General features: G+C 32.3%; 1 protein-coding gene across 1 annotated transcript; it reads right to left on the reverse strand.

Moving 5' to 3' along the window:
• Nucleotides 1-13,495: 13,495 nt before the first annotated feature.
• On the reverse strand, nt 13,496-15,583 carry LOC141690648 (uncharacterized). The gene is made up of 7 exons (XM_074495429.1): nt 15,434-15,583; nt 15,023-15,311; nt 14,846-14,877; nt 14,100-14,231; nt 13,854-14,008; nt 13,640-13,757; nt 13,496-13,552 (listed from the first exon to the last, which is right to left on the reverse strand). The coding sequence occupies exons 1-7, from the start codon at nt 15,581-15,583 to the stop codon at nt 13,496-13,498; spliced, it is 933 nt and encodes a 310-aa protein (XP_074351530.1).
• Nucleotides 15,584-15,800: the final 217 nt, after the last annotated feature.

The raw sequence follows: 15,800 nt of genomic DNA on the forward strand, positions 1-15,800 counted from the left end.
GGAAAACCATCCTGCATCAAGTCTCCAAAGGATGAAGTACTTTTGAAGCCAAGGGTGAACTATCCAAAATCATCACTAAAGAACCCTTCGGATACAGTGTATGAGACACCAAAGCCTGATGAGAAGAAACTGTTGTCAAGATCCATTGCCTTCTACAAGGATCCAGCTGATTCAGCTTTAAAAAGGAGAATTGCTAAAGTTTTCAGGAATGGTAAAGAAATTTGTGTGGTGGCTGGACATCCTCAATTTGCTGAAGCAAAGAAAGAAGAAAAGGCAAGATTGAAGTAAGAAAAGAAGCAAGCTGCTCTAGATGCTAAAAAGTCTAAACAAAAGAAAGAGCAAGCTGCTATCTTGGCCAAGCTACAAGCTGTGAAACCAACACAACAAATTCCTACTCAGCCATCTGAAATCACTGAATCTCAAGATCCAAAGAAGCAAGTTGAACCACAACAGAATAAATCTCAAAGATACAAGGAATTGTCCAAAAGAACCAAAAGGAAATTGAACTTTGTTGGTAAGGAATTGGAGGATGAGTTTCCCAAGGAATCCACTCCAACTACAACTCAAGCATCAAAACCCTCAGTGGCATTTGAAGACATTAAGGTGGCGGATCCTTACAAAAACATTTATTGTGAACCTATTGTGCCTAAGGATGAACCAATAGACTGGGAAAGTCTACCAATTCCTGACTTCAATTTACCAGTCCTTAACAAGCCAAAGAGAGCAAAGTCAAGAGCAGTCAAGAAAGTGAAGTTGTCACCTCTCAAATCCAAATCTCAAGTCAAAGCTCAATCTAAAGTCAACAAGAGAAACTACTTGTACTTATGTGACATCAAGGAATTCTCTGACCTAAACCTCTATCTAGATGAACTGGAAGAAGTTAGAGGGATTGATACCTACAGGAATCTACCTGAAAGGTTAGTTTTCAAGTACAATGGAGGAAAGGAGATTCAATGACCACTTCACATGATCCTTCAAGAAAGCCAATCTGTGCTGATAAAAGTTTATTCATCTTTCAAGAAGAACTTTGGTTTCAATGTAAATGCAAGGAGACTGGTTCTAAAGAAGATTGAAGAACTGAGGAGTGTTAGAGCTAAAGATGCACTCCCAAAGACTCTAACTATTCCTTACACAGGAAGTAGAGTGCATCTAAGGCCCTACTGGCTGATGGAGTTCATGGATGACAAAGCAGTTAGAAGATTTTTCAGATTAGAAGACCAATTGAGCATCTCTAGTAATGAGAGTCTTCTGGAGATGCAAGAAAAGCTAAATTTCTCAGAATCTGATGAACTGGAATTCTACAGACAGCTCCAAAATCAGATAGACAAAAACAACAGAAAGCTTGGAAAGAGATCCAGACCTTCAAGGAATTAGATTAATCTGCTCAGGCTAGAGGAGCACCTTTAAAATGACTGTGAGCTAATCTTTGTACATTTTGTTATTTGTAGCATTTTACAGTTTTATCTACTCTCTTTTAAAGTTGTATTTTTAGGGTGTTTTGTTATCATCAAGTTTCTCTTAATTTATGGCTACAATTCCAGTAGACATAAATTGGGGGATATTGTTGTGGATATGTTGTGAACTTGATGATTTCTTTAGCAAAACACCTTAGTAGATTTTACTTAGTGAAAAATGTAGCACTCGACGGATAAAGAATATAGTCTTGACGGATGACTCAATATAGTCCCGACGATTGATGATCAATTATCCATCGAGTGAGTAGCTTATGTAATAATGAGTCTGTAGCACATTTCTGCATACACCTTGTTTAGATTCTGTAGTAGCACTCAAGTCATGTTGAATTTAATTAGATATACAGAATAGGTTGATTAATTGTACATAGATGATGTCTTGTAATTCTGTATAAATGGAATGAAGTCAAGTGCCAGATTGCTACCCGACGGATAAACAACAATGCCACTCGACGGATGATCAACTAGGTAACCCGACGGATGATCATGTACCCGATGGATAATCAATTCAAACATCAGTTGATAGTGACAACACAGTCACATGCGTCGAGTGTATGCAAAAGGAACGTGGAAGCCTATTCAACTGGGTTTTAGAGAACAAAGAAGCATTGCCATTTTTATGCTATTATGAAGATATTCAAAGATGCTGGAATAGAGTGATGAAGCAGCATAATATTAGACTTGATAGGTTTTGTTTTATTATCTTGTCTTATTACTTTGTAATCTTGGTCATATATAAACAAAGAAGAGCAAATAGAACAACAAGAACACTAAGCAAGAAAATTCTCAGAGAAACATTTGTAAGCTGTATTCTTAGCATTTCTCTGTAAACTTAGTTGTTCACATTTATAAGCAGCTGTGAGCAAACCTTGCTACACAGAGTTCTCTTGATATTATATATATCTATGGTGGATACATTCAAATCCACCAGAAAGTTTTTAAAGACTTGTGTTTTTAATTACTTGTGTTTTGATTTCACTAACTTCTTATTCCCCACTTTGCAAATCAAACACTTATATATTATTAAGATAAAACTTTTTATAATTTGTGAAAAAGGTTCAAGAATTCCATTCAACCCCCCTTCTGTAATTCTTGTTGCATTGTTAGGGACTAACAAGTTCTGATGGAAGTTCTGATGATTAAACTCTGATGAAAACAAGTCAGTATTTGTATGAAGAATCACAGAAAAAGATATTCATTTTTTGAGTTCAGAAGCCAAATTCTGATGACTAGTAAAATCTGATATAAGTTAAGTTCTGATATTAAATCCTGATGGAATCCTTGATGCTTATGTGGCATTTTTCTTTACTTGACTTATTTGTGGTAAAATCTGAAACAGTCATATTTAAAATCAAGATATATTTCGATAAGATAAAAACAGTCATAATCATTATGGGTTAGTGATAAATGTGCTGGTCTTGAAAAACTGCATGTGCACAGTAATTATTGTTTATTTTACGTGCTCATTAACTCTTGTTTTAAATTTTTACAGACTGTTATTATTACACATCGGTCTAGGGAGTCGAGGCATCATTATTTTTACTCTTAATTGTTAAACAGTCCCCACGTCCCTTGGTATTTCATTGGCTATTTAAACCGACTATTCATCCCAGCCAAATCATCTTCCATTTTCTCACAAACTCACTCTCTCTTTTAATTCTCTTATTTTGGTTCTTCATAAACAAAAATGGTTCGTTTCAACTTGTTCATGAACTATAAAACTTTCAATATAGAGTTGAGTTGTGATGACTGGCAATAGGAGTGGCGTGTCACCTCCATTCCTGAAGAGCTCTGGAACTCTGTACCACAAGAGGTTCACACAGACCTCTTGTTCTTTTCGATGGACTATCACCTCCATCTTGATCGATTGGAAGAGGAAAGGAGAGAGGCTCTCTGTCAGCAAGAACGGATCATCCGTCTTGTAGTGCTCTTTATCAGCAGCAGGAGGAACTAGTCGTTAGGTCTTCTTAGACTAGGACTAAGGCTGTTGATGTTAAGAATCTTAGAATAGGATTATCTTGTAATTTTTGCATGTAATCGATAAATTTCATGAAATGTACTCATTTAATATATTAATGAAATTTTCTTTAATTGCAAGATTTAGTCTCTGTTTCTCAAATTATGTGACTGTGCATGTTTTAATTGCAATTTATTAATCTTTACTTCATCTATTTTTAACTTTATATTGTGATGAATGTTTTGATTACAATTATGGTCAATAATAAATTTTGTTGATTTGAGGAAACAATTGAAGCACGGGTTCATGCATCAGAACCTGTGATAGTTGAAGCTGAGAATGGTACATCTCAGAAAGAAACAACAGCTCAAAGTTCTGATACTTTGAAGAAGAAATCTGTAAGTTCTGAAGCTGCTAAAGCAACTCCTTCATTGGCAAGGAGATTGAAGAAAATGAAGGCTGAAGGTATTTGGCTAAGGCTCCATCAGAAGATACTGAAGAAGCTGAGGAAGGGGATCATGAATCTCTGATCTCAAAAGAACCAGTTATCATTGAAGCCCTTCCAGCTCAAGCCAAAGAAACTGCTGCTGATACAGTTGTAACCCCTCCTGTCTCACCTTTTAAAGCTACAGATGATGTTGAAGAACACACTGAAAATTCTAAAATAGATATTCATAATTTGAATATACCAAATGTTCTTTTTCTAGAAGTTCCATCTACGGAAGCTCAACAATTTCAAACTCAATTACCAATTTTAAATGCTGAGATACCATCTACATCAACCACACCAGGTCTGGAGATAAATTCTGATGTTCAGAATTTAAATGAAGCTGTTCTTGAATCTCCAATTGCTTCACACACTGTTGTGTTGTCAGAACATAATGAGTCTTCCTCAAATTCTGAAGACAGTGATTCTGCTGAGACTCCAGTTCCTATACTAGGAAAGGAAGAACTGGTGAAGAAATTTGTTGAAAAAGAAGCACCTATTCCTTGGGAGGATACTCACAGAGGTGTGGAGTGGACCAAAAAGTGGAATGACACTGATTTCATTCCAAGTTCTAACATTCGGACAGAGCATATTGCTAAAGCTGATGAGTTGCTCACAAATGCTGATTTAAAGACACAACTCAAGATCACTGCTCTATCTACCAAACATCTTCAAGGTCTACATTCTTCTACTCTTGAGAAGGTTGATACACTAAAGGAACATGCTGATAAGCTAGATCTACAGCTTAAGCTTGACAATAATAGATATATCAGACCTACTCTTGAGAAAATTAAAGCCATTGAGAAGATTCAAGAGAAGCAACAGGCCCAATTTGATGAGGTCCTGGTTACCAAGTTTCTCAGAAAGCTCAATTGGAAGAAATCCAATTTTCAGTTGAACTTCTTCTTTTTCTCTTACTTCCTGATGATGCCGAAAAGGGGGAGAAGGTAGTTAAGTCCAAATGCTCACCTACTGAAATACTGAAGAAAAAGGATGATAAAAGTGATGACCAGGGAAACTCTGATAAGAGTAGAGGTCAAGGAAAAGTTCAAGGAAAATCTTCTACACAGAACAAGTCAAGTTCTGATGCTATGAATGCTAAAAGACTGAAGTCAAGTTCTGATAAGCAAAGTTTAATGTCAAGTTCTGATATTCTGATTTAGTCAGGATCTAAAAACTCTCAGAAGTTTTTACAAACTCTGAAGCTAAAGGGGAAGCAGACTACTGTTTATTACAAAAATCCTAAAATCCAGACATTTGATGAGGAGATAGCAAGAAGATTATTTCTGAAACAAAATCCAAGAATGGATTTGGAAACTCTTAAGGAGGAAGAAGTTAGATTTGCTGCTGAGAAGACAAATCTTAAGTCTAAAGCTTCTGATGCAAAGAAACCTCCAAGGCCTAAGGAAAAAGGCATTGTGATCAGGGAAAAGTCAAAATCTGAGATTTCAAAGTCCAAGACTAGATCACAAACTGAGATTGATCCTAAGTCAAAAGGGAAAGAAAAGGTTGGTGAACCTTTAAAGATTGAGAAAAAGATAAGTTCTTCCATTCCAGTCTATCAAACCACAATGCATGATGATGATTTGATAGAAGATGAAACTGTTCAAATTCTGAAAAGAAGAAAGGTAATTGAAGAATCTAAAATAACCTCTCACACTGCTCAAGTTGTTCAGGATGAAGAACATCAAGCTCCATAAGAAACAACAAATTCTGATCAAGTTAATTTGGAAAAGATGACAATTGCTGATAAGAAGAAGCTGTTATGGAAGAAAGCTACTCCAGTTGAACCAAAATCCAATCTCTTGATGAATCAACTTGCAACATTTGGATTGAGATCCAAGCAACCTAGAGATAAAGCTGGATTAGGTTATGATGAAGAGAAAATACAAACAGGAGTAGAAGTTACTCTAAGAGATCCTTTCATGTTGACAGATAAACCATATGAACAAATCAAATAAAAGCACCTTGACAAGGTGTTGTCTGCTCAAATCATGATAGATGCTCATGATAAGGAAAATCTAAAGGAGAAATTGATTTCATTTCTCTATGATGGATTAACTTACAGACTAGCTGATACTGATGTGTTAAAGAAGTCTTTCAGAGAACTTCAACATATTCACTATCTTCTGGAAGTAAAATATGATGTTACAAGAAGATGGTCAGAATATATTTTGAAGGCTATAAGAGATCTATTCAGAATCTCTGGTACAAAGACTTCTCAATATATACCAATGATTACTGGAGATGATGGAAGAGAAATTCCTATGCTGAAGAATTCTGCTAAGGTGGAAGTTATTCTGAAAGGAAAATGTTTATGTTATAATGAAAATTCTTCACATCCTAGAGTTATCAGACTTGGTGATGGACTTGAAAGAACATCAATTCAAGCTCTCAGAACTGCCATTTATCAGATTGGTGATTGTAAAAATGAAGAACTGATGCAGGTCAAAGCACAGTTAGTTAAAATTCTGAGGAAAGCTGAAGACAAGCTGGTAAGAGATTTTGTTAAGAATTATTATGGATTCAGATTGATCCAGTGAAGTTGGTAAAACTAAAAGGACTGTAATCTGTTGTTAATAGTCTTATTAAACTCTTATTGCATTTGAACTTAAATGTTTTTGACATCATCAAATCTATTAACTTGTATATTTTGCACAATTTACAAGTTGAGGGAGATTGTTAGATATATTTGAGATGTCATGTCTAATATGTTTCATGTTTAGTTTTCAGATCTTAACAAACAGGAAATATCAGTACTTATTGGAATCAATACTTACTGGAAGTCAGAACTTAAGGATATCAGGACTTAGATTATCAGAAGATAATATCAGAAGATGGATATCAGAACTTAAGTACTGGAGGACTAACAGTTAAGGAATGAAGCTGAGTTACAGGAAAGAAGATCGAGACTAATACAAAAAGAAGATATGCATGGAAAGAGTTAGATGACTTAAAGAATTGTATAAGATATCTGATTGATATATTTTAGGAGACAGACTTATATTCCATATCAATTAGAAGTTATCTTGTAACTGTGTACTATATAAACACAGACATAGGTTTACACTATATGTGTTATCATTATCAAGAAGATTATACATTGTAACCTAGCAGCTCTCGTGATATTTGTTCATCACTGAGAGAGAACAGTTCCATTATAACAGAGTTTATTATATCGAATATATTTGTTTACTGTTACTTGTGTTCAAAATTGATTTGATTGTATTCTACACTGTATTCAACCCCCTTCTACAGTATTGTGTGACCTAACAAGGCCGCTTCATCAGCAAAAACTCAAGAAAGCTAAGTCAGTACCAAAAGCAGTTCCAGACTCAAAATCCATGATTTTGATAAGGATATATCAAAAGAGTGCCTCTAACCAAAGTATATATGGGCATTGTATGATAAAGAAGATGGCATGCCTCGATTGTACTGTTTGATTCGAGAAGTTATATCGCTGCAACCATTCAAGGTCCATTTCAGATATTTGAGCTCCAAAACTGATACTGAATTTAGATTAGTGAATTGGCTAGATTCAGGGTTTAATAAATCTTGTGGACATTTCAGAGTAATGAACACATACATTCTTGATCAAGCTAATATTTTTTCTCATCATTTGAGCCGGGAGAAAGCTAGCAACGGGGGATATGTTAGGATTTATCAAAAAAGGGGAGACATATGGCAGTATATTGGAACTGGTCAACAAAATTGGACAACACAACTTCAGATGAGGTAAAACATAAGTATGAGATAGTGGAAGTTCTTGATGATTACTCTGAGGAGCTTGGAATCAAATTTTTGTCGAATATGAGGCCTAAGATTACTAACTATATACTAAATGAATGGTTGCTATAAAGCCTATCATGCAAAGATATATGAGGAGAATTGAACCTTGACATGATTATGATTTTACAAACTATTCATTGTACTAAAATATGTAGTTAGTGTTCAAAATATTCTATATTTGCAAATTTAAGGAAGAGTGGGACGGTATTAAATTGTTTACGTTATGAATTCTCCTCATATGGTGGTACTCAGAAAGAATAAGGTGCTTTTAACATTAGAATACTTGTTTTTTTAACTACTTCTCTTATCGAATATGATTAATAATAAAACTAATAACACATATAAATTTAATTGCAATAAGTCAGTTGTACATTGATCCTACTATAGGCCTTAAAAATTCACAACATATGTTCAAAAATACAAAAATCCATAAGATGTCCTTGCATTGTACTTTAAGACACATGCAATGTAGGAGAATATCTAACATGCTTAATCAGTGAAACTACTTAGGAGAATCCTGTACAAAATGAGTTTAGTAGCACAATGCTCACACTTAGTGTTCCACAAATGAGACATATTCAAACTTTTTCTATATACTTCACCCTCAACACGAAAGTCAGGCTCAACAGTTTTATTGCAGAGTGATAGCCATAATTTCTCTCCATAAGGATGACCTTCTAATTGGTACATTAGGTCTAAATTTCATGCATTTGGACAAAACTTATATACAGGAAAAAGATAGTTTATGTCTGTAATGTAAGCATACATCTCTTCAAACAACCTAAAAACTTCTATCAACTTCGACCTCATGTCAGTTCTATTGAGCAATTCATACATCTTATGGCATATATGCCTTCTTTTAAGGCCTCTAAATATATCTTTAAAGAAAACATAGCCGAACAAAGATGGGAAATGACTACATATGAGCCAACACTAAGAGATGGTGATCAACATTTTGCCTGAGAAACAAATTCCGAACTGAGTCGTAAAACATCGCTTGATCAACATTGTTACGAACTGAAAAAGCTATGAAACCATGAAATCGATCACATGTAACCTCGATTGGATTATGATGAAACTGATACAGTGTCTCCCAATCCATCTTGTCCAAAAAATCTTTGATTCTTAGTGAGGTTTTCCTATTTAACCAAGCCATTAACAGTCTTGCAAAACTGTTGAAAGCATCTGCATGGATAATAATATAAGAAAAGATCAAACCGATAATGTCCGATTGAAGATTTTCCATAGTTTTGGTTAGTCTTAGAAATGACAGTTGTATGAGTAGATAATGTGATAGAGTAAGAACACTGTGAAGAGGTGTCTGAGATAATGAAAAGGTTATGTTAAATTAGTTATAATTATACTTAATGAACTTATCATCAAAATGAATCCATGCATGTGTAACAGTGAGGCCAAATAGACTCTTCACCTTCTATGATTGTATTTTTAACCAAAAGATCTTTAATTTAAATTTTGCACTTGATGATGAAAGAATGCTCATCATACTTTAGTATGTAATACGTGCCATAATAATTACACTTTACTACATATGTCTTGTGCATGACATTATTATTCTTTGGAGATGCAATATATAAAATGATTTAACTTTAATGTCCCCACAAATGTCATACCGTGTTTAACAATAAATATTTGTTTAATTGTACAAACAGTTAAATCTGGATTTTATAATACTTTATAGTTTCTGAAAAATCGGTAAAACTACGATGAATCTAAAATAACGTAATATTGGTTTAAAATCATATATGTTAGGATAAAATATTTGTTTAATATTATATATGTTATGATAAAATATTGGTTTAATATTAGCTTTATATCATATATAAAGCCTGTCTTAAAACGATAACCCATTTCTTTTAATTAATATTATTAACAAATTCTCTATTTAATAACAAACTAATGATAATTGATCTTTTTAAATCTATCAATTTATCAAAATTTTAAATTTAATTTATAATACATTTGATCGAAAATGACTAAGACATTTTTGTTTACCAAATTAAGACTTTGTTAATATTAAAAGTTTAAAACTTTAAATTCGTTTGGAATCCTAAATTGTATTGACACGAATGGGTCATTTGTATTTCCACATAGGAGCATGACAATTTTTTGATGCTTTTGAATCACTACAAAAATCATGCCTCGGGTAAGAATAAAACCACAAATATATTATCGAGTATAATACAGTATGCTTTTGCTTGATTGCAATGTAAAATTATATAATAACTTACGTAATACCCTCTTATTTTTGCTTCAGAGCTCACAAATGAAGAAGCTGATATGGAGCAACTTCAAGACGTAAATATGATTAATACCTGATAACACAATTATTGTACTTAATTTTAATTCTTAATAGATGTATGCCTTGATGTTTAATTATGTTGTATTATCTTTTTAAATTTTTTCTCAATAGATGGAAGTAGAGAGGCCAAAGACAACACGGTTTATTATTTTCATTGATCCACACATGCGTGACAAACATAACCTGGTAAAATAATGATATGTTTGATTGAATTGTTATAGTAAATAATCTCATTTTAGCAAATTCCATTATATTGATTCTTTCTTACAGATTCAACCACAATCAATAAGTTCAAAAATAGGAAAAGACATTCCGTGTAATGCACAAATCCGGCTACCCACCGGTCGTAACATTAAGTGCATGTTTGATTATAAGACAAATACTATTGGTCATCTTTCACCTCTATTTCAAGAACTAAAGAGAACTGGAGGCAGCATTATTATTGTTTTATATCAAGTTCTGGTAATTTTTGGGTTCATATATTTTGTGATGACGGTTCAGAAGTTGATTATATTCTCCCAAAAAACCTGTTGGTGGGCAATTTCTGCAATTAAGGTATCTATGATAGTTAAGTTGGGAGTTGTAAAAGGAATTTTGATTTTGTTTATCCTCTTGCATAATATCATAATATGAACTCGTGCTATAAATGGTTGATGCAAGCGGCAGAAAATTTCTATCATTAGTTACACATTACACAATTTCTGATGGAGAATTTATAAGTGTATTCACATCATGCATTAAGAATTCTAAATATATACATTTATTCCATTCATTATTTCTGTATATATTTCATAGTTTATGATATGGCTGAAATAATTTGTTATATCAATACTTTATATAGGAAATTGCATTCAATTTCCATAAGCATTTTGAATTTAGTATACCACCAGTAGTTTCGTGTTCATTTAAGAATGGAAAGCATTTTAGAGGATATTACTCAAGTGTGAAGGGAATGTTGTTTGGTTTACGAAAACTTGCGTATTATGCAAAACTTAACGAAGAAGACATTCTAATTTTCACATATTTGGGAAGTGGTGAGTTTACGATTAATATTTTTGACAATGCAAAGGTAGAGAAAGAAGTCGAGGATGATGCAATTATTAGAGGTAAGATATTCATTTTATATCATAAATTGAATTTAGATGATCAAATATATTATATTTACAATAGTGCATGAAATTATGAAACCTCAAATGTATACTCTATTTTATATGCAGTGATTTATGAAGAAGATAACATCCACAATGTTGAAAATGCGTTAAACGTGAATGTTCTAGAAGAACATATTATTGTTCAAATAAATGAACCAGTGCCTAACGTTTTTCAATTCAGTAGAGTTATAAAAAGGTCCCATGTGAACAACTCAGGCCATGGAGTGATACGGCTCACTTGAATGAATAATAATTTTAATGTACTAACTTAGTAATAAGAGTTATCTAACATTTCTTCTTAATGCAATATATTCCTAGATATATTCAACCTGAGACACATGAATAGGCTACAGGAGAGCAAATAGTTTTAAGGACGCAAAATGGAGATTCTCATTTGGGTCTCTCCATTGAAAAAGGAAAAGCAAGATGCTCTGCAGGCTGGAACAGGTTTGCAGAGGACAAACATTTGACTGAAGATCAGAGTATAGTCTTTACAATGCTGCCTAACAAAGGGAATAGGGTTTTTTTCCAAGTTGAATGACAATAGCATCCGACAATTTTTGTTGACACATTCATATCCTTGTAAAATTATGAAATCTACCTATTTACTTCTCGCGACATAAATTATGACACTTCCCTTATTACATGCTCATAGGTTTGTATATGGATGATAATAGAGATAATAGTTGTGGTGTAACATAATATGGAATTTAAGCTCTATGCCATAGTCTTTTAATTACTAATTCTTAATCCGCAATATCAATAAGTATGGCTTATAACATGCATACATTAAAAACCTTAAATTCAAATGTTGACATTCTTTACACTTTTAATACGTCCTTTTTCTTATGACAAAACATGATTATCACTTTTGAAATATAGAAATTTACTTACAAACAAAATTTTATTCTCACTTGAATAATTACGGAACTGCTGGAATAATAAACTAAATATATTTTGAAGAAAATGTAAATTAGAATAGAAAGAAAAAATATTCATTATTTTCAATAAAAAACTAATAACATTATTTATTAGGTATTCAAGCCTCTACTATTTCTTCAATATCGCGGTCGCTAAAAGTGTCATGTGTAGAATTTGGTTGTTGAAAGTTAGCACCAAAAAGCACCATTCTGAATCCTATAACATCACAAAGTTGGATCAAATTAGTAACTTTAAGAGTTTTTAAAAATATAAAAATTTGTAGCTCTTTTAAGGTAAATTGTATTCCTCTTTCTCATATTGATTACATCAACATTCTGAAGATTAATGTAAATCCTTGAAGATCCAACAGTACCAATAACTGTTTCGCCTACCAAACAATAAAAATGGATGAATTTTATACAAAACAACCAATTTTAATAAATGATATTCAGATTATTCTGAGGAATGTAACAATCTCACTGTGCAACTATATGGGTCTCATACTTGGCAATATTACTATAATGGGACTTTCCAAAACTTCCTTAAATAGTGGATCAAGGGATTTAACATGTTTACCCCATACAGTAACTCTAACGATATTCCTGTTTATCAAAAGTAAATGAATGGTATATCAATATTCTAATTTTGATATCTAATTTTAATATTCTAATTTCTAAACATGTAATAAATAGATTCTTAAGGCATAACCTTCCATCGGTTATTCTAAAGCGAATAATCGTTTTATCACCAATATTAGAAGGAATAACTAGAGAATGTTCAAGATCTTCGACAACTCCAATAACATCTGCAAAAACATGTAAACTTAGTAATAGACCTGAGGTAGAATATAAAAAAATATGATAAATTTTGAGAGTGGTATACAACCTGTAAGAATATCAGCAATATCGCCAGTTCGGTATCCTTTTGCATTTACTATCATGTCTCCAATATGAGCAAAGTCAAATTTAGGATAAGCTATTGTAGTGTCATCTTCCAATAAAGGTTTAACCACTTTTTTGTTATTAAATGTGATATATATTTTGGAAGATACAGACCTATGTTTCCTTGTATCCTTTTTGGTTAAGTAATCAGAAATCTCATACACTTTTTATTCATTTATAGATTCTCTAAATATTTCCTATATATCAGAAGCAATGGTGGCGTGAATATGAAAATTCTGAAAAGAACTATATTCATCAAAATTATAGTTTCATGTCAAAACAAATTGAATATAATAAGACAATTCTTGAAAGATATGTTGTACAGGAATTCTACCTTAGCATCCAGAAGAATAATCTGCAATTGATGAACTTGCCGCAGAGGAATCTAACAAATCGACAACCTCATACAAATTGTTCTCCTAAGTAATATTGGCCTCATTAATCTCAATACTAACATTTACTTCTTTCTGAACAACTCATTCAGAATATCAGGAATAGGAATATCCTCTGATCGCTGCATAACAATAAATAGGAAATTCATAACATGACTACTAATGTCAATAAAATTTACACAATTGTGATAAAAATATAAATACAATACCACATCTTTCTTATTCAAGTAATGTGTTGCAGTGTTCCCAGCTAGCCTCTTCACAACACGATCCATGAGGATGTCAGTAGTCAATGTTGTATCCTCAGCTAAGACTATTAAGCGAAACCTAAATATTAGGATAGTAATTAGAAAATATTTATTAATAAAAAATAAACAATGTATTATGTATAAGTGTTGCAAAATATTACTAATCCAAACAAACCTCTTCTCAGCAAATGTCCAGTTTTTCTTACAACTTTCACATCTAAACTCGTTCCCTTCTTTTTGAACATCTACTTTACATTTCTGACAACTATAGTACCACCAATTGTCTACATCTTCAATCCTAAGAATTTTGAACGTGCAACAAACCTTCTTCTAAAATATTAGTAAAATAATGGAGATAGTAAAAAGATGTTATCACTTCAATTGTATAACAAATGAAATAAGGTAAATATGAATAACAAACCTTAACATTTAAAGTAGAATAACTGTCATTCAAATCTTTCAAACTTAACCTTTCAATGGAAGGTATAATTGCAATTTCGGTTATCTTTTCAGGATTTCCAGGACTTTTGAAACCTTCCTCCAACAATCTTGTCTAATGAAAAAATGATGTTAACATAATAAGTGTATAACTAATCAACCAAACTTTTTATTTTGATATAAAAAGAAAATACCTCTCTCACACGCGTTCATGGAGGAAAACCGAAGGAAGAACATTTCTACAACCGGCTCAATGTTCAAGTTTAGGTAGAACTTTGAAGATGGAAATGAACCAATTTGTAAAGTTTATAAAAAATAAATTTATTCAAAGGAATTGAAATATATTACGAATATATACATTGCTTTACATTTGGATTCATAAACTTAAACTAATTAAATAACATAAAACTACAATATATTGGGAATTATAATTAAAATGATTCTGTTGATACCCCTGAATATTGATAGTTTGGTACCGTTTATAATTGTTATGATTGGGTTCTCCTCAGTCTTTATAAAATCCTCATTCACGGCTATGGTTAATTCTCCCCAAATGCTCACTTTGTGAGAAATTTTGCATTTATACGACGTCAGATAATAAATTATTTTGTTTATTAGTCTTTATATAAATAGTATTCATTCTTATCAAACAATTGGAATTTACCTTCCATCCATAAGCATATATCTGACAACATCTCTTGGTCCCTATTTGGTAGATATTCGACTAACTTTCTCATATTCGTTAATTACTCCTATTAAATCTACAAATGTATGATTCAGACTATTAAGAATTATCAATGTTTCTCCATATGTGGGTTTAATATAGAATATATAAAATTCACACAATGACTTTATCACCTATATTCTCTTGTAAAACTAAAAACATAGATTAAAAAGTAATCATACATGCGGTAAACTCAGGATTCTCGTTCTCTCTCAAATGTTTCATTTCTTCCTCTAGGTCAGCCAAGTCCATGAATTCAAACTTATAATGCGGAACTATACCATCATCCTCAACCCGATGAATAAAAGTGGAATCCAATAACCTTATACCTAAATTAGTTGACACGGGTTTGAACCTGCCAACAGTATCCCTTACTATAAAGTTTTGAAATGTGTAAATATGACCCTCAACCACATCTCTTCCAATCGCCTTCGAATTGTCAGGAAAAATATAGGCGTGTACATGAGAATTCTGTTTTTTACAATGAGAAATAAGGTTAATATGTATAATAAAAATTAGACTGGATATATAGTTATTATGTGATAAGTACATGGAAATTTATTATCAAAGCAAAAATCATAAGAATTATATACATCATCGTCCATTAGAATGAGATTGTAGCCTCTAACAGAACCATTTTCAGATGATATAGTTTGCCATATTCGTGTCACTCTAACTTTCAATCGCCATGTAGTTCTGTTCTTTTGGAGATTTTTGATGTGATCATACAAAAGACTCTCCATGACTCGTGGTGAGTAATAAAATGACTTGTGTAAATGAGTGTTATTTTGACAGATTTATTATACTATATATTTAAGGTGGAAGTATTCTGTTATGTGATTGAAACCAATTTTGGAATGTTAACTTCGATTACAGAAAGTAATTGTTGCAATCTAGAAAATAGTACGTTCAAATATCAGTGAAGGGCTTATCTATTAAGAAACATTTATCCTGATTGAT

The sequence above is a fragment of the Apium graveolens genome, chromosome 10 (assembly GCF_009905375.1).
Source record: "Apium graveolens cultivar Ventura chromosome 10, ASM990537v1, whole genome shotgun sequence".
NCBI classification, from domain to species: domain Eukaryota; kingdom Viridiplantae; phylum Streptophyta; class Magnoliopsida; order Apiales; family Apiaceae; genus Apium; species Apium graveolens.